General features: G+C 36.6%; 1 protein-coding gene across 2 annotated transcripts; it reads right to left on the minus strand.

The window, feature by feature from the left end:
- Positions 1 to 544: 544 nt before the first annotated feature.
- LYSMD3 (LysM domain containing 3) lies at positions 545 to 14,545 on the minus strand. Of its 2 annotated transcripts, none has more exons than XM_002815729.6 (3): positions 14,380 to 14,545; positions 9,952 to 10,217; positions 545 to 4,388 (listed from the first exon to the last, which is right to left on the minus strand). In XM_002815729.6, the coding sequence occupies exons 2-3, from the start codon at positions 10,204 to 10,206 to the stop codon at positions 3,723 to 3,725; spliced, it is 921 nt and encodes a 306-aa protein (XP_002815775.2). In that variant the 5' UTR covers positions 10,207 to 10,217; positions 14,380 to 14,545; the 3' UTR covers positions 545 to 3,722. The 2 variants fall into 2 exon arrangements, with proteins under 2 accessions (XP_002815775.2, XP_024103035.1); XM_024247267.3 differs by having other exon boundaries at positions 545 to 4,329; positions 14,380 to 14,544.
- Positions 14,546 to 19,710: the final 5,165 nt, after the last annotated feature.

Raw genomic sequence — 19,710 nt, forward strand, 5'->3', positions numbered from 1 at the left:
AACAGAGCAAAAGCCTGTCTCCAAAAAAAATTTTAAAAACCCTCTGTAGTAAAAATTTCCATTTTATTAAAAAAATTAACACAATATTAAGATCAAGATGCATTTGAAAATGGAAGAAAAAAAACAGGGTTTATACACATTCCTCCATTAAATAAAGAAAAGCTCCAAAGAACTTTCTCAATTTTTCTGCTAATGATCTTTTAAACAGTATTCTTGAGGTTGTTTTATAATAAATTAAAATCACATATAAAGAGAGCAGGTTATAATCTATAGATAATGACTCATCTACAACTTCATAGCAATTCCTGGACCATGCCTTACCAGATCTTACCCTGAGGAAAATTTCCCAAAGAACATTCATCTAAAATATTTTATCTATGTCTTACAAATAATCCAAGGTATTCTGCTTCACTGTAGCAAATAAGAAATCTGAATTGGTAAACCTTTGGCAATTTGCTCTATCTTACATAATATCTCTATATTAGATAGTTTGAAAGTAGAGGAGAAAAGCTTTGCTTTATTCAATTAAATTCACTGGCTTCCATTTTAGATTGAATAATAGAAACTTTATTACATGTTGGAGATCTTTCAAAATATGAAAAATAAGGGGCAAAAAATTTTAAAAACTGGTTTTACAGATGTACATGCTAACATAATGTTCTACAGTTACATTTGTATAAAATACATTATACAAAAGATTTATAGATTTTGCATACATAAAAATTAAAGCATTCAGATATTTCTATGATCTAACAGTGCAATATGCACATACATGGAAGAAAATACTGATTACCTGAGCAATATTTTTGTAATGCAAATTAAAAATGAATCCGATCAGTGCACCATTTAAATACAGACTTTAAAAAACTCCACCTTTACCCTGTAACACTGACTAGATCCTTGCTTCACGATACTTCTAAAACTAAGCGTATCCTTCATATTTCCAACTAGGTAATTTTAGAAGTAGATACTTTAAAAAAGAACTAATTACTAAGTAGTGGTTCATTTAAATAACTCTTCAGGACACTGAACCAAGCAGGTAGAGTCCAGAAAAAGAAAAGCTGTAAATAAAAAGTCTTTTGGAGGAGATAATTTAACATGAGTCTTCTAATTTTTAATGTGGCCAGCAGAGTGTGTAACCATTTTTAACATATCTTTTGAAAATAGGAACCCCATAACTTCCCAGGAGTAAGATAGCAAAGAAATTTTAACCCAGACTTCATAAAACTATCAGCTTTTTCTTTACTTGCTAACTCCAAAATTTTAAGTGAACCAAATGCAATGATTCTGCTGTTACTTTTACATTGCATACAAGTGCATGCGTGCACACATGCAGACACACACACAGACACACATGTAAAGCAGCAAATTCAAATAAGGGTGTCAACACAATTAAAATCCATGTTAAACAATAACTGTGCTTGTTAATTAGTTATACAAGGTAATTTGCATTTGATATAAACTTAACTTACATTAGTACTTTTTAGGAACTAAAATTATTCCAAATGTATTAAATGCTTAGAAAATTCATTTCTTTCCTAAACAGATTAGAACCGTAATTCAATATGTAACCTTTATATAGAATTTATATGTAACTCAAATTATATTCAATTAATTCAAATATATTTAATTTAAATATAGAAAAAAGAAAACTACCTCATGTGTTATAAGGATGTGTATTTCCTTCAAAAAAGGATACTCTGCAAGACAAATGATTTTTAATCAACAAATACACAGCACACCTTATTCCTTTAAAAATAAGTTACATATTTTGGAAATCGAATCCATAACAATTTCAAAGTACAACTAGCAAAAAAAGTAAGGAATCACTGACAGTAATTTCATCAATTTGATGTAAACAAAGTTCTTCAAAGGACACCTGGCCTGTTTACCCTAAAATAATCTGCATTTTCTTCCTTAAAACCTCATTTTTCAGCAGACTTTATAAATACAATGTAAAATGACCAGTTAACACTAAGCATAAATTATATCACACTCTTCTTTTCAAGATGCCCAAGGCACATTAAAACTATTTTTTAAATGTTTAATTTACTAAGAGAATCAATTTGCAACTTCCCTATTAAACACTTTTTGGTAATTGTCTAAGGTCCTCTAATATTCGCAAGGGCTTTATATTTGACTTCTTTGTCCTGTCTTTTCCTGATGGTCTTCTCCTGAAAGTACATAAAACTGCATTTGCCATAAATATTTACTTATTCTGAGTGAAATCTGAAATATATATAATGACTTATGAAACAACAATTAGGAAATAATGCCCAGAAAATGAGGTGGTATTATATATCTTTAAGTATATATTATATACAAAACAGGCAATCCAGACTCCACCAAATCTCACTTCTATTGAAGAATCATTCTGGTTACATTTTTAAAACACATACTTTTAAAGATTAAATGATGGAATCAGTATGCAAATGCTTCTTACTTAGCCAGACTGTAGCCAACTCAACAGATCTTAAAAAGGGGCACTACCACCCCCTTTCAAGCAATCTATACACCTTTGGCCTTTGTTTCCCAATTTGATGCTATATATATAGTTCAGGAAAAAAGTCTAAATTGGATATTTTCTCTTTGAAAAACAGAGGTTAAGGGATTACTAAATAATTTGTCTGTTACTTCTAATATAAAATACCTCTACTCCTTTTTGCTTAATGAACCATTTTCTTCAACAGACCTCAGAAGCAGTTTTGACCCAATTATTTGTGCTTGATGGTGAAAATGGAGACAAATTTATATAGCCTATGTAACAAATCTGATTGGACCATCTGAAATAATGCTTAATTTTAATTCTGAAACTTGGATTTACTTACATAAAGCAGTAAGGCATTAAATATAATTAAGGCATGTTACTGTATGTAACAGCAATGATTTAGCACAGTATGTAAGGAATTATTTCCTAAATAATGGTAATATGCACGTTTAATATATTTTTCATCATCAAAACTACAAAAGTGCTTTCAAATATGAGAGGCAAATATAATCGTTTTAAAAACATGCACAGAGGTGAGGTTAAAGGGTCTGTCCTAAAGAAAGCATTCTTAAGACAAAAATTACTGTTAGTTCTTCACCTATTCCAGTGTTCTACTGACTTCCCAACCATAATACATTATTTTGGGGTCTTGAAAATATTTTAATCTATTTCTTCGCCTCTGTTGTAGGAATTATAAATCACTTTCCCCTTTCTCTTTGTACGTATGCTTTCATAGCACATGTGCTAAATATATTTTTTAAAAGTTTTGAAGGGGTGTGTTACGTATCCTACCATGAATAATTTTAGAATCAAACTTTCTTGCAACTGAATATTTTGGGGGTTCATAGTAAATTTTTTTCAGCTGCAGACATCTGATGCTATCATTCTGCATCATAAATTTAACATTAATAAACTTTTTTAAAATTACTTAAAAAAATAAAATTTAAACATACATCTTAAGAAAAATGATACATCTTCCAAGTTAAGCACTTCCTAAACACACATTTAAATTAACGTCTGCTTGAAACATTCACACACCAGATTTATGGATCAACTGCTCTCAACATCAACAACTAGTTGCTCAAAAAATTTTCAAAGTGTGAAACCCTTTTGTTAAAAACAAAAGCATCCTCAATCTCTCTAAATTCTGCCTTTGAAGCTATTATTGGATATAACTGATTCACCACATTCCAGATGCACATGTGACCACTAACATTTGATTATGAGCTAATTGCTATGTTTCCTGTTGAGTAGCAGGTGACTGAGAATCTTGACTATACAGTTTATGATCATCTTGTTGGCTGAAATGTATTCCTTTAGTTGGCACAATTCCATTTTCCATTTCTCTCTGCTGTGATGGGGGTGTGATTTTTGAATGTAAATGTGAAGAGTCCACTGTTGAATGATGACTAACATCCACCTTAGCTAAAATTTCATAATACAACAAATAAAACACTGGTGTTATTATACCTACTATCAACATTATCACTACAGCTGTCCACCACCCTATTCCCCAGTCTGCTCCATAATAGGGGTCTTTACGTTGAGTGTTTTTGTTATCAGGTTCAAAACGTATTTGTTGTGCTGTTAAGGCCGATACTACCTCATTGAGGTTCTCTCTCTTATTGTCTGTACACTTTACTATTTGTTCAATGTCTCGGTCTACTTCTTTTAAAAAGCTACCAGCTGAGTCACTGTAAGCAAGAGAATCATTAGCTGGCAAAATTTCCTGTTGTTCAGAAGAGTATTGAACAGATGAATGACGTGACGTCTGTCTTCCTTTTGGAGGACAAAGTGTTTCGGTCAAGGAACTGAACTTTTTTACTGGAATTTTGACAGACCTAAGGGCAAAAAAGTCTTGATCACTGATGAGATTGTTAACTCTCTTGATATCTGCTACCTGTAAAAAAAAAAAAAAAAAAAAAAACAAGGCAACATACAACTGAATTCCAAATCAAAATAAAGGTAGCAATAGTCATTCATCCTAGTTACTTTTGGAGGGAAAAAAAAGTTGAATTATTAGTAGTATTAAGTTGCACCCAGAGAAATTTTAATTTTATTTGTAGATGAGAATTCTACACCACTTTAGATGCACCAATCTTAGGAAATCACCAACTACTTTTTACTATCACCCATATATGTTAGTAACACTAATTAATGCTATTTAAGTAGATTCTAGAATCCTTTGTTGCTTCCCTTTGTGCATCATGCATAAATACCACAGTCCTTCTGCTTGTAAACAATTTGTGAAGGAAGGATTATGGGTAGTTATGTTCTTTATCCCAATTTGGAAACTGGAATGTAGACAAATGCTACCCAACTAAAACTACCATATTTTATCAAAACTAAGATGCCATAACTCTAAGATGCAGCATTATTTTATGTATATCTAGGGGAAAAAAAAAAAAAAACTTCACCAAAAATTGAAGATGCCACCATTCCAAAAAAAGATGCTAAAATGTGTGGAAAAGCATATATACCTTAGAATTTAAAAAACTGGTAATTTATCCCCCTTACTTCTGAAGCCGTTTCCCTCCCAAACTTCTCAGTGTAAATGCATTATTCAACTACTTTCAAGATTAATCACTTGTATAAGCTTTTTCTCTATATATTATACATTCCTCAACCTGTTTGTATTATCCCATCCACTGTGAGATAACCTGTCTGTATATCCTGTCCCACTGTGTTGGGGGAAGAGGGGAGTGTCTAGCATATTACCAATTGGTATGCCAGGCTCTCCCACCATCTATTAGTCCCATTCATTTCCATCAATACTTTAAAACCTAATCATGTATCACCTGATTGATGTCAGAGAGATAAAGTGGGTCTAGTATGAAGATTAGATTTCTGGTTTGGTCAACTTGATGGATGATGGCATTCATTGAGAAATGGAACAGTGTGGAGGGTAAGAAGAGGATGAATGCAGATTTTAGATATGCTGACTTGGAGCTGCTTGAGACACACAAGTGGAAGATGTTCAGGACAGAACTGTAGATATATGTCTGAAACTCAAGAACGATCTCGGCTAGAGACACAGATTTGTGGACTATCAGCAAAAATATAATTGAAGTCGGCCAGGCGTGGTGGCTCATGCCTGTAATCCCAGCACTTTGGAAGGCCGAGGCAGGTAGATCACCTGAGGTCAGGAGTTCAACACCAGCGTGGCCAACAGGTGAAACCCATCTCTACTAAAAATACAAAAATTAGCCAGGCATGGTGGTGCATGCCTGTAGTCCCAGCTACTCGGGAGGCTGAGGCAGGAGAATTACTGGAAGCCGGGAGGTGGTGGTTGCAGTGAGCAGAGATTGTGCCACTGCACTGCAGCCTGGGCAACAAAGCAAGACTCCATCTCAAAAAAAAAAAAAGTAATTGAAGTCAAAGAGGTCAAAGAGTAGAGAGATTCACTAGAAAAAGCCTGAGAGAAAAAAGCAACAAGAAGATCCCTGAAGAACTCCAACATTTGATGGGTATGCTGAGTAACAATAATCCACAAAGGAGATTACGAATGGCAAGGGAATATACAATAGTGGTTAAAAGCATGGATAACTGGGTTTGAAGCATGGCTTTGACACTGTCTAGCTTTATGACCTGGGGCAAGTTGTTTAACCTCTTTGCCATTAAGGTTCCACACCTGCAATACGGCAGTAATACTACTACCTACATTATAGGGTTGAGGTGAACCTTAATGATTTAAATGTTGTAGGACACTCAGAACAGTGATTTACAGTATGTCATATAAAAGTTAGCTATTATTAAACGTTAATAGTAGGAAAACCAGAAACCTGAAAAGTCAAGGTGGTCAAGCAGAGAGGGTCTTTAGGAGGGAGTAGTGAACAGAATCAACTGTAGATTAGTGATCAAGTACGATGAAGACTAAAAGAGGTCAAGCTAGAAAAATTATCTTGCAATGTATGTGTGGAGGGATTAGAAGAAAAGGGTTGAACAATAACTAAAAGATGAAACAGTAAAGATAAAGTGTGTTTTATCATCTTACTACCTTCGCACTGTTTTGTCTTACAGCAAATGAAGATTCACTGAAAAATCCCAAAGTCTGACCCCATTCTCTTTAAATGCTCTTTTGCTTGGTATAGTGTACTCTTACTAATAACTACTTGATACTCTTTTTGAATTAGGGTTCCAAGGTTTAGTATCTACCTAAGTTATCTCCCTGAATATCCCTATAATGATTTCTATGCTATGCCAACTTCCTTGGTTGCATTCAAGATTCCAACCTTGGACTTTTTATTCTTCTCATCACAGTTGTATAACTGACAGATTTTTAATAGTTCTTTAGATTATTTCTAAGTGGAATATACCACTAGCTACTTACTGCATTTTTTAAATGATAAATCCTTTTATAATGATAAATCTTTTTATAATTTTTTTGTTGCTTATGCTCCCATCAAAAAGGAGCACTGCTTATCTTAACTAATTCTGTTCATCACCTTTCCCACTATAGTGGCTGATATGTCCCCACCCAAATCTCATGTCATCTTGTAATCTCCAATGTTGGGGGTGGGGCCTGGGGGAGGTGATTGGATCATGGAGGTAGATTTCCCCCTTGATACTGTCCTGAGTTCTTGTGAGATCTGATTGTTTAAAAGTGTGTGGAACCTCCTCCCTCACTCGCTCTTCCTCCTGCTCCAGCCATGTGAAAATGCCTGCTCTGGCTTTGCCTTCCGCCGTGAGTAAAAGCTCTCTGAGGCCTCCCCAGAAGCAGATGCTGCCTGCTTTATGTACAACCTGCAGAACCATGAGCCAATTAAACCTCTTTTCTTATAAACTACCCAGTCTCAGGTATTTCTTTATAGCAATGTGAACACAGACACAGACTAATACAGTGGCCAATGCCATCTCTCCATTTAAGTACTTTTCATCATTCTCATTTCACATAAGCATTCAGCTGATATATCCTGTGATTTCCCCCAATACATTAACACTTTTTCTCTATCCTTATCACAAATATGTTAGTCTGAGTCCTGATCATCTTTATTATTCCAGTAATCTCTTTATTGGATCCCCTTCAATTCATCAGCAGGCCCCTCTGCTATTCTGTATCACTCCTGTTAAAACCCTACAATAATGGTATTCTCTTACTATATGGATCAAACTTTTCCATTCTGTATCACTCCTGTTAAAACCTTACAATATTTGTTCTCTTACTGTATGGATCAAACTTTTCCACAGTGTCTCAAAGCATTTCATCCCAAATAGTCTGTGCCACTCATTTCGGAAATACCTATGAAAATTCCCTTTGTTGTTTACCATATTTCCTCCTTGAAATCTTCTTCACATCACTGTTGAACGCCTGAAACATCTTTGCACCTCATTGGAAATATGACCTATTTTTAATTATTCAGATGGTATGTTAAATTTCCCTAAGAGAATTTTCTAGGTTCATTAAAAGAAAGCTAATGTCTTACAAAACTACTGAATCACAAACTCTCCTCTAGGATCTGTACCTTGATGTTTTTAGCCTTCTCTCTCATTTTGAAGTGTGTTCCACCATCTACCATCTATGACATATTCTGTAATTTATTTATCAATGGTCTTATTTCTCTACAAAACACTTACTCATATGTTTATTTGCATTTAGAAATAAACTTAGATATTTTCTGATTTAATAATGGCAAGAATTGATGTTGTCATACATGAGCAAGGTAGGAGGAAAAAACTACCCAGTTCTTATCCACATCAAAAAATTCATTTTAATAAAATATTTTATTAAATTTTAAAATCAAAATTTGAAATGTTTTGAATTGTGAATTGTAATAAGAAATGTGAATTATTGCAACAGTTGCAAATGTAGAAGAAAACAACCTCATGACCATAATTTTTTTAGAATATAAATATATTTATATAATATAAACTTATAGACATGTGTGTTCCTATTGCAGAGAAGTATTACAGGTAGTCAATAAAAGGTTTTTCAAGTATAAAAATACTTTACATCATGAAAAATTTGGGGGGAAGATGGAAATATTAATGAGAAAAAGGAATGATATAAAATCTCATGCTATTGAAAAAAGAGCTCTCATACACACACTTTCCACTTTTTTTAAAAATACAAATTTCAGGTAGCAAATCCTGGTGGTACTTGGAATTCTGTGGATGCATTTAAAGAGCACTCTAATAGTCTTATTTTTAAATGTTAATACAACATTCTAAAAATTATACTCTTTGTAACTATGTTAAGTCATGAGGAAGAATTTAGGAAGTTCACTTAAAAATGTGCGATGAGGTACATAGTACATATATTTCAAAATTCTATTGGGAGTATGAGAACAAAAAGTTTGAAAACAAATGTTCTAACCAGTTTCCATATCAATGTGGATATAAAAATATCCTGCTAAGGCCTGAAGATGGACATAATGACACAGGAGAAAATGGGTCCAAATAGAGTATAGTATCTCTTAAAATTAAAAATACACCTTTCCTCTTATCTGGCAATCCCACTTTTGGGATCTATCCCACAGAAGTAAAGGCACCGCCATTTAAAGATACAGTTGTGATGATATTCGCCACACAAGGTAAAACACCAAGAAAATCCTGAGTATCAATTAATAGGGCAATGGCTTAAAAATACTGGAACATTAATACTACAGACATTATACAACCATTTAAAATAATGAGTTAGATCTATAAGGCTTTGAGGGATGGTCATGAGGGTGTCCATGATACACTAAAGAATGAAAAACGCAAGTTGCAGAGTAAAATGCATAATATAATCCACTTTTAAAAATAGAAAGATTACTAACTCCCCAAATATGTATATATAAATAAATACTTATGAGCACAAAAAAAGTACAGCATTCCTACATGCCAAAGTGTTAACGCTGGTTATCTCAAGAAATTGGGGCAGGGAAAAGCTTTTCCTTACACATTCCCACATTTTCTTACCATTTGAATAAGATAACATAGTTGAGTGTTTTTCAATACTGAAATTCGTGGATTTGGAAATACACAGAAATTCAAGTATTTGTTAAAATTTTTAAAAGTAAACATCTACAAATTTGACACAGATTTTTTTCTTTCCTTTTTTGGAGACGGAGTCTCGCTCCGTCGCCCAGGCTGGAGTGCAGTGGCGCGATCTCGGCTCCTGCAAGCTCCGCCTCCCAGGTTCATGCCATTCTCCTGCCTCAGCCTCCAGAGTAGCTGGGACTACAGGCGCCCGCCAACACGCCTGGCTAATTTTTTTGTATTTTTAGTAGAGAGGGGGTTTCACTGTGTTAGCCAGGATGGTCTCGAGCTCCTGACCTCGTGATCCACCCGCCTCGGCCTCCCAAAGTGCTGGGATTACAGGCGTGAGCCACCGCGCCCAGCCCATGTGACACAGATTTCTATGCAAAAAATAAGAGCAAAAAATGGAGAAAGGAATAAACAAGGTAAAAAAGGACATGGAATTTATTTCAGTGTGGGTAAACAAATAATTCTGAATTGCATTATGTAATATTAAAACTTACCGTACAACAGTATTGAAGGGCTATTGCATTTAATGTATCTCCTTCTTGTATATCTTTTGTTAATACTATAATGTCGTCAAGTCTATCTCTTGATGTACTTCTTCGGACTTTCTCTTTTCCTCTGGATCGAAGCTCATACACTTCAGCATCCTCCTCCAAAATATCATTGTCTGAACAATTTCCAAATGCATGTACTTGACCACTTGACTGAACTCCTGGAAGAGGAAAACTACGATTCTGATGCCTCCCTGCCATAATGTTAAAATCTGGAGGAAAAAAAAAAAAGCAGAGAAAATTTTGGAATGTAGCTGATCCAACTGACTGATTTGCATGCATCGTACATTCAGGACACAATCTTTTGTTTTTGTTTTAATGGTTTTAGTTATTTAAACATTTAGGTTTAAGTTCGTTTTTTTGTTTTGTTTTTTTGAGATGGAGTCTCACTCTGTCACCCAGGCTGGAGTGCAGTAGTGCGATCTCAGCTCACTGCAACCTTTGCCTCCCAGGTTTAAGTGATTCTCCTGTTTCAGTCTCCCGAGTAGCTGGGATAACAGGCGCCCACCACCACGCCCAGCTAATTTTTGTATTTTTAGTAGAGACAGGGCTTCACCATGTTGGCCACGCTGGTCTCGAACTCTTGACCTCAGGTGATCCGCCCACCTCAGCCTCCCAAAGTGCTAGGATTACAGGTGTGAGCCACTGCACCTGGCCTAGGTTCAGGTTTTACAACTGTTAAAGTGTAACAAACGTTATTTGGCAGTGGAGACAAACGTATGGGAAGAAGAGGTAATCTCCTCTATTAGATCATATATCACTAAACACGTGGAGTAATTACATATCAACAAAGGCAAACTGCTATAATTTTTTTGGTAAAAATATAACTTATTATAAAATTAAATACTATAAAATATTACATTAAATATAAAATCATAAATTCCCCTTATTCTGAGTATGTGAAGAAAATCAGAGAAATAATTGTGTTATGTCTGAAAAACTTGTGACTATATAACTTATAGCTCTGATGGAATCAAAGCATGTTTTATATACACATAATACTTTCATGAATTCAAAACTTTCCAGCTTGTTCTGCATTTTAAGTTCATTCAGGATTGGAGTATCTTTCGTATTACTTCCTCCTGGGCTTTGGTATTTATATTTAGTGCAGATATGCCTGCTACATAGGTTATGATTTTGCTTCCCTGGAAGCAGGAATTTTTCTTCCCTGGAAGCTTTTTAGCCAACTTAAGAGTCCTCATCAAATTCAGTTTATGGTCCATAAAGACTGTGAACAGATTTTAGGTCACTGTGTTCATTTATACTTTAGAAAAACCACTGTAAGACTGACTGGGAGCCGACCTAAGTTAAAAACATGCATCAATGAATACTTTTTGTTTACTTGCATACTCACTCTCAACTCACCATCATCAAGTTGATCTATCTACTCTCATTAATTAAGAACACAAGAACCTAAAAAACTAATTCCACATTCACAGATTTGGCTTCATGTTAATTATTCACATAAGAAGGGGCAGACTGCTTTCAGTTCTTGTTGGGAAAGATGAAGGGAAGTAGTAAGAAGCACTCTGGAGATAAAATTCTTTGCACTTAAGGTGGTTCAGACATGAAGAGAGGGAGTAAATTAAGCATCACACCAAGATTTCTGATTTGCATAACACATTGTGGTGCCATTCTCTGAGATATGGAAGAGGAGCTGGGGGAGTAGGTGCATGGCTATGATTATGAATTCCTCTAAGATAGTAAAAAGGAATGGCAAATAGACAAATGGGCTATATAGTCAAATTCAAAGAAAAGGTCTAGGTTAGAAATAAAATTTCATGACTAATCTGCACATAGATGAAAATGAATCGGTGAGTACATATATTACCTAGAGAGTAGAGAAAAAGAAAAGAGGGTCCAAGACTGAGCCTTGAAGAAGTCCAAAATTCAGTATCTTCGTGAAAGGAAATCAGCCTGAAAATATGGATAAGGAGTGTCCAGAAGCGGGAGAAACCATGGAAGTGTTATGTCATGGAAGCCAAAGCGAAATAACATCTCAAAGACTCACTATTTTTTGAATACTATGGATGAGTACCAAGTGAAACAGAAAAAAAAAAAAAAAAACAGAACAGACCAACTCCAAAAATCGGAGTATATAAAATGGATGACAATAAATTACAAAGGTTGAGGATCCCTAACCCAAAAATCCAAATCTTAAATACTCTGAAATTTGAAATATTTTGAGTGCTGACATGAAGCCACAAATAGAAAATTCCACACCTGACGTTTCAGATTTCAGATTTCAGATTAGGAATGCTAAACCTGTACAGGTATTCTGGTGATGTGCTTAGGTACCCTGAACACATTATTTTTTCACTGTATTAATGGTATGTCTTTTTTTTTTTTTTTTTTTTTTTACTGTTAAGCACTTATGTGTGAATAAGTGTTAAGAAAATGATTGCTTATTAGTAGCATATAAATTCAGAGTTAGGAATGATGGTGATGCCAAACAACCACAAATTTTCCACACGGGTGGCTGAGATAGTGACACTTTTGCCTGCTGATGGTTCCAGGTACAAGAACTTTTGTACACAAATTATATAAAATTACCTTCCAGCTATGTGTATAAGTTGAATATGAAACACAAATTTCATGTTCAGATGGGTCCCATCCCCAATGTATCTTATTATGTATATGCAAACATTCCAAAATCCAAAGAAATCTGAAACACTTCCGGTCTCAAGCATTTCAGGTAAGGACTACCCAACCTGTACTTTCTAGGTGTATACTTACCATAAAATGCTTTAAAACTATTTAATATAGTTGAATCCAACCCTTGAAAACCACTTTCTGACCTTGCTCTAATGGCAATATTACAATGTTTTAAAAGCTCAAGAGTTCCTGTTCAGATAACACAGATAACTAATAGCTATATGTTAAGTAGATTATTTCAACTGTTCCCTGAAGTGCTACATTATTACCAAGAACTAGGATTCCTAACTTGACAGCTATGAAACTAAAGAAAACTATCACATTTTATATCTCAAAAGCAGTTTTGAAGTCACGACCACATCTTTTCCTCCAAGGATAATAGTTTTATTTCCACTCATTTAACCAAGTCTTTTTTTAATCTTGTGTCTTTAATCTAGGGAATGTCTTTGAATCCTGTAGATTCCAGGCAAATTTTATATATATGTATATTTTTCTGGGGAGAATTTTTATTGCTTCATATTCTCAAAAGGCATCCATGATCAAAAAAGTTAAGACTTAATATACAGCAATTTACACGTGGCTATACCGACCTACTTATGCTATCCCGTTAGACACTTTCACCCTAATAATTTGTTCTTAGAACTTCAAAATTGGCTTAGTAGTGCAGCTAACTGAAAATCACTAAGCAATGCCCCAAAGCCATTTTAGATATTTGTTTCTATCAACCTCTCTCCACGATATATTTCTAAATATAATTTAAAGGTCAGAACTTCACCTGTCTCACTATCTCTCCATTCCCCTTTATAATGAAATGCAGGCAGCTGACTATCGTGTTACAAAACTGAGTATTCTGAATGATCAAGAACTGGCTGTGTCTCCAACCGAAGTGAATAGACTGACCCAGGCGATCACTCCAGTCTACTACTCAGATATTAGAAAATACATAATATTTAAGTCATCTGGCTCAATTCTGTTCACCTCTCTTAATTCTCTTAGTGCAGGAAAAAGGCACGAATTCCCTTTCAGAAACCTAGAACAAGCCTGCGTGCTACATAGATTACGAGGGGCCACAAAACAGTGTTAAAGCATTCATCAGCTCAGTCTGTAGCTGAAAACGGTTTCCCAAACACCTTCGTACTGTAGAACCGCTGCTGGGTGTTTCGCCTTGACCTTCTTTAACTAAGCAAGGTGCAATAAGAGGGTCACAGGGCACAAGTTAAAGTTGCAAAGGGACAGAATCAAAGGCACCCTATCCGCTGTCAGGGCCAATTTTGTTTTTTAAAACTTAACTACCTCCCCTCTGTATTCCACACGTCAAGTTTTTCTTTCCCTGCTATCGTCAGCGAGGATTACGTCTCAAATTCTGTCACAGCATGACACTTGAACGATATGACAAGATGCCGTCAGCGAATATTTCACGCCAACATAAAGTTGTGTGAGAAATGCTGTGTTGGGTGGGAAATTAGCTGCCCAGGTAATCCAGCAGGTAGGTGTCCTTCCTGAGCCTCAGTTTCCCCGACAGTGTGACAAGAGGGCCTGGCAGGGCTGGTCTGGAAGTTCTTCCCTGTCTCGGGGGTGTCCGCCACACCGGCCGAGCCCGGCCCTGCAGCCCCCACCACACCTGTGGCCGAGGGCTCAGCGCCAGCCGTGAGGACGGAGCTGGGGCTCAACCCCGCCCTCCTAGACCGGGCTACCCTCACCTCCTGCCACCATCTTTACCTGTCCCCGTTAGCAGGGAGCACTCTGCGAGGAGATGGCCAAAAGGTCCGCCGCCGCCGCTGTCCCGGGTAAGTTCATGGCCGAGCCTCTGCTTTGGGCTGACCCAGTCCGCCTCCGCCTCTGCCGCCAACGTCTCCGCCTTCCGGGTCGTACGCCGCCGCCACGTCCGCAAACCTGAGATGCGTCATCGCGTCAAGTGGGCGGAGGTGGGAAGGGGCGGGGGAGGACGCAGAGGGCAGCCCAGAACGGGGGAGTCCAACCACAGGTCCACGGGCCCGACACGCAGGCGCAAGGACTCCTCCGGGGCCCGGGGGCGGGTCCAAGCCCCAGCCCCGCCCTTGACTCCTCTCCTTCCCCGCCGCTTCACTCCCCGCGGAAAAGATTTGGTGGCCAAGTCAGCGGACCGAACCCGCGACCCCCAGCGACCTACTGGCTGCATCTTTGTCCAGCGTCCACACTGCTCTAGCAGAGACTGTTGGGTGCACCCTGAGGAGGAGGAGTGGCTCAGGATGTGTCGGGGAGCTGTCTCGCATTTTTTTCTTGGTGTGCATCTCGAATTTTCTTTAGGGTGGGGAAAGACACCTCAAAAGCACTGTTGACATCACGGTTTCAGAAAATTGCGCCATGTTTGTTACCCTTTTCATGCTGAAGACTCCAGACTGCTGCAGAAGAGGCAGAATTCTGGAGAGAAACCCTTGGGGGACCGAGGATGAGAGTTGGAGGGGGTTGTCTCACCCTTTGTGTTTTTAGGTGAGGAAAGTGAGCCACCTAGAGTCAGGCCCCAGGAAATGTTTTCCCTGGCTCGAGGAGTCAAGGGAGTCAACAAATTATAATCTAACTTATTTTGGTTTGAAAATTAGCTGAGTCATTGGTAGTCACCATTGGACTCTATGAAATATTAGCTTGTTAAATAAACTCATGACTTCATACATGATTTTTATCACAATGTATTAAATGAGTATCATAATGTGTTTGAATTTATGTATGACTTTGGCAAAACCCGCAACTACTTTTGCACCAACCTAATAAATGAATGTAAAGCATTTTAATGAGTCTGATGTCTCTCAGTGTTGACATTAGAGACGTTGCACTTTGACGACCATGCTAACTGTTACGACAATATCCATTTTAGGCACAAATAGCTGGGGTGCAGGATGCAGAGCAGTGCTTTTCAGAATGTCTGAATATTTATACATTAGAAAGCCTTTGAAGCTTGGTTTTAAATTGTTTTTCAAAGAGTATGTTTTTGGTTTTCTGGTAAGTGCCTCTGCAAAGGTTAGGAGTTCTGCATTGCAATAGTTTTCTTTTATTAGCAGGGATAGGCACTGTGCTCCCCAGCGCCACAAAAAGAACTGCAGGAGAAGAAGACTTTTTTAAAAAGTTTGTCTGAGTTGTTCTGTGTGTTGTTGCCCTCATGACACCCCTGTCTGTAACCATTTATCACTGAGACATTCTCTCATCAGCAGACAAAGGATATATTCCCTACTTGATATGTAGGACTTCGGCTGCTTAGCCCTCATGAATGTTAATGGGAATACAACCTTCTTTCTGTCTATAGGTTACTTTTCTTATTTTAATGTCAATAGACAGCGGAATTAATGTGAGAGCCAAAGTGATAGATTTCAAGCACTTCTATAGGACCGATACCTGTATCCTTCATATAAATAACTTTCTCAAAGATATCTGCATGCTCTTGAATAGTTATTTGTATTTAACAAGGATGCAAATATTAAACTTTTTATAAAAATGCAAGAATAGGATTATATTTTATTATTAGAATATACAAAAGAAGCGGTTAGCATGAATTTTGGCCAAGTTCCAAAAAGCCGGCCAGTAGGAACAAGCATTTTGTCTTTGAGAAAAAGGATGTCCCCAGTGCTCAGCAGAGCCAAAAGGATTTTTAGTGTTTCAAGATCTCATCTGACACAGTTTCTGTTAAAACGCTATAGATGAAAGAATATGTCATTTCTAGGAATATGTGTTTTAGTTACTAACGTTTAGTTTTTGTGAGTTGCCCTAGAGTAGAAGTTGTACTGAAGTGAGAGTGTGAATTGATGCAACCTGTTAGCAATATCTACCAAAATTAGAAATGCAACTGACTGAACTATTACATTGCTAAGTAATTACCTTAGATTTACTTACAGATACGTATGTGCAAGATTTAACAGATATGTTCAGGAATGTTTGCACAGTAATAGCCAAAATCTGAAAACATTTTAAATGTTTATCAGTAGTTGACTGATACTTCTGGTACATTAAAACAATATAATGTTATACTTGGGTTCAAAAGAGTGAAGTTAATCTGGCATTTGCTGATTTATTCATTCACTTACCTAGTAAGTTTCTGTTGAAGAAAAACAGTGCTTAAAAAGACAAATTCCCCTTACTTATGGAGCTTGAATGACTGAAGCATATAGAAAGATCTTTAAAATGTATTTTAGTCTATTTTAGGAAGAAAAAAATAGGTATGATATTATTTCTATGGAATAAAATTTTAAATAAGCGTCCCTCATCCTACCCCCCGTACCCCACCGACACACATATACACATACACATTCACACACACACATATATGCAGAGAGATGCACTTAATTTTTCTATCCGGAAAGTCACTCAAGGAATTTTAACAGTGGCTGAAAAGGACTAGACATGGCAGGGGAGTAGGCAGGAAATTTTGCCTTTTCCTCTTAGAACTTTCTATATAGACTGAATTTTTATTACTACATGCTTTTATTATTATATTAAGAATTAACACATTTTATTTTTAAGTAACTGGACTTGTTTATTCTGGAGCTAACCTATAGTTAACCATCCATCTCTTAGTCATTCCTGAGTCTGTTTGTACTTTGTATTCAAGCGGCAAATGTCTGGAGAAAAGAACCAGATCAATTCTCTTATAAATCAAAAAATGAAAGGGTAACAAAACATTGAATTCTTTTTACACGTCTTCTTGATTTTCCTCTTTCTGATTGCTTTCAACCCTGCTCTTTTACTCTCTTCTCCTTCCTATTATTCCTATTTCTATCCTTATAGCAGCCTTTTCTATCCAGCTTCTACTTTTCAGAAGCAGAACTAGAAAGAACGGTTGGACAATAAGGAAATACTTTAAGTAATCTCAAATGAAGTTAAAATTGGATTATGGAGTGAAACTTAAAAAAAAAAAAAAAACTCCCACGTCTCTGATCTTCAAATAACCTATGTAGAGAGAAAATTATTGTGTCTCTTCTCTCGAAGTGTTGGAAAAAACCAGACTGGATGATTTGGATATGTTCTGCTAGCAGATGTACCACATGACCTCTCTAGCTGCCTTTAATCCTGTTATTTTTAAACATAGTGATTATTGTAATCATGGCTTTGCCATAATGTGGACAAAAGAAGAGTCAGATGTACTTCAGGAATCCAAAGCTGTTTATAAATGCTAGTAATTAATTCATGGATCCTAAACATGACTTGAAAACAACCATCTTCAAGTCTTCATCCATGCAGACACGATGAAAACTAGCCTCACAAATACTATCCTTACACTCTTTAGCTAGGTGGTTGGTACATGTAGAAAGGAACAGTTACATATTTATATTTAAGTAGACTATAATTTGAAATGCTTTGTTTCCCATATCCCTTATAATCACTACTGTCACATAGGCAAATCAGTGCAGGTGAATTCCCCCAGAACCTGCATCCTGCTTGTTTTCGTGCTTACTTCTCCAGAGATTTAAGATGATAAGACAGTATGTAATTAAGTTCACTAAACCAAAGGAAAACCTGAGGCATGACCCAGTCTATGGAATTGGGTGATGTTAGATAGTGATCACCCAGAAGTGGAGAGCAAGTCAAAATGGAGTACAGAGAGTGGACGTCCAGTTTGATTTCTTAGGTCTTCAGCAGTGCATTCACAGAGACAGGAAAGATAGGGAGTGGGGAAGAATAAAAGGAGAATGAAAGAGGCAACAGCATCTTCTCTTTCTAGTCTAGGTCTTTCCAGATAGAGACCACTTCTGTGACAATCCTCAGCTTAGTCAACACTATCTGAAAAAACCAAGCAAGAATTTCAAAAGCAAAACTTCCGTGCTCATTTAAAGAATAATAGTGAGGTGTACATGCATACCTAAAATGAAGGTAGTTGCTTATCTGACAAAATATAGACAGAAATTACATCTGTTCATTCAACAAATGTTAATTAAGCAGCAACTGTGTTTCAAATCCTGCTTTAATAAGCACCAGGGACATGCAGTGAACAAACAAACCCAAATCTTTGCCCTCTTGGAGCTTATATTCTTGTGATGAAAGATAAAAACAAAACAAATAAATGAAATTGTGTTAGATGGTGATAAGTGAATGGAGGAACACTAAATAGGGTAGGAGCTGCAGTGTTTTGGGTTGGGGGAGAGTCTCCACCCAAGAAAATTCTCTCTCCCTGAGAGAGGAACTGTGCCTAGAGTATTGGAGGAGCAACAAAGATACCAGCATGGCTGGAGCAGATTGCCAAAGGAGCGAGCCGTAGGAGAAGAGGTCAGATAGAGCCAAATGGGAAAGGACTCTGTCAGCCACTGCAAGGACTCGGGCTTTCACCCTGAGCAAGATCAGAAACAATTGGAGGGTTCTGAGCAGAGGAGGTCATCATCTATCTTTTAAAAGGATCCCATAGGAAAGTGAAGGCAGCAGCAAGGATATCAGTTAGGAGGAAATTATAGTAATTCAGGCAAGAGGGAAGATGTCTCAAATTAGGGAAAAACATCAAATATCACATTGATGTGGGTTAAAAATACTTGATTTAAGAATATTTTTCAAAGCCCCCGACTCTATGAGGATGCTCAATTTTAGTTTTAAAGATATTTTCCCTAGTTCCTTCTTGCATACTTTGATTAGTGACTCTGTACTAGGGCCTCTTTTCCACATTAATTCTAAATAAGCCAGATTTACCACTGTAGCAATTGTTGGAACTAAGTAAAGTTTCCATTCTGCCCTCTCACCATGTTTTCTTTTATTTACAGTTAAGATTGAGCTGAATTTTTTCCCCTTCTTCCAAGCCTTAATCCTATCTGGCTTCTAAATCCCTTCAGAATTATTTGAAGCAAAGAATGCCTGCTGATTTCAAAAAACATTTTACACTTGGACTTACTTGATGGGGTATATAGCAAGGGTCGTGGAGGCTTCCTTCCTTTCCATGCAGAATAATGTGTTTGGCAATGTATATACTGATCAATGAGCAATCTGTTAGTAAGAAACATACAGAAGCTCATTTCTTTGATTTGCTGTTTTGAAAAGTACTTATTTTTCTTTGGAGTATTTTTCAGTTTAAAATCTAATCTGTTATTTGGTAGAATAATCAAT

Source organism: Pongo abelii, chromosome 4, assembly GCF_028885655.2.
Source record: "Pongo abelii isolate AG06213 chromosome 4, NHGRI_mPonAbe1-v2.0_pri, whole genome shotgun sequence".
Lineage (NCBI taxonomy): Eukaryota > Metazoa > Chordata > Mammalia > Primates > Hominidae > Pongo > Pongo abelii.

Coding starts and splice junctions, on each gene's coding strand:
- LYSMD3 (XM_002815729.6), bottom strand. CDS start 10,206: ATGGCAGGGAGGCATCAGAATCGTAGTTTTCCTCTTCCAGGAGTTCAG. Junction 4,389..9,951: donor CCCTTCAATACTGTTGTACG/GTAAGTTTTAAT, acceptor TTTTTTTTACAG/GTAGCAGATATCAAGAGAGT.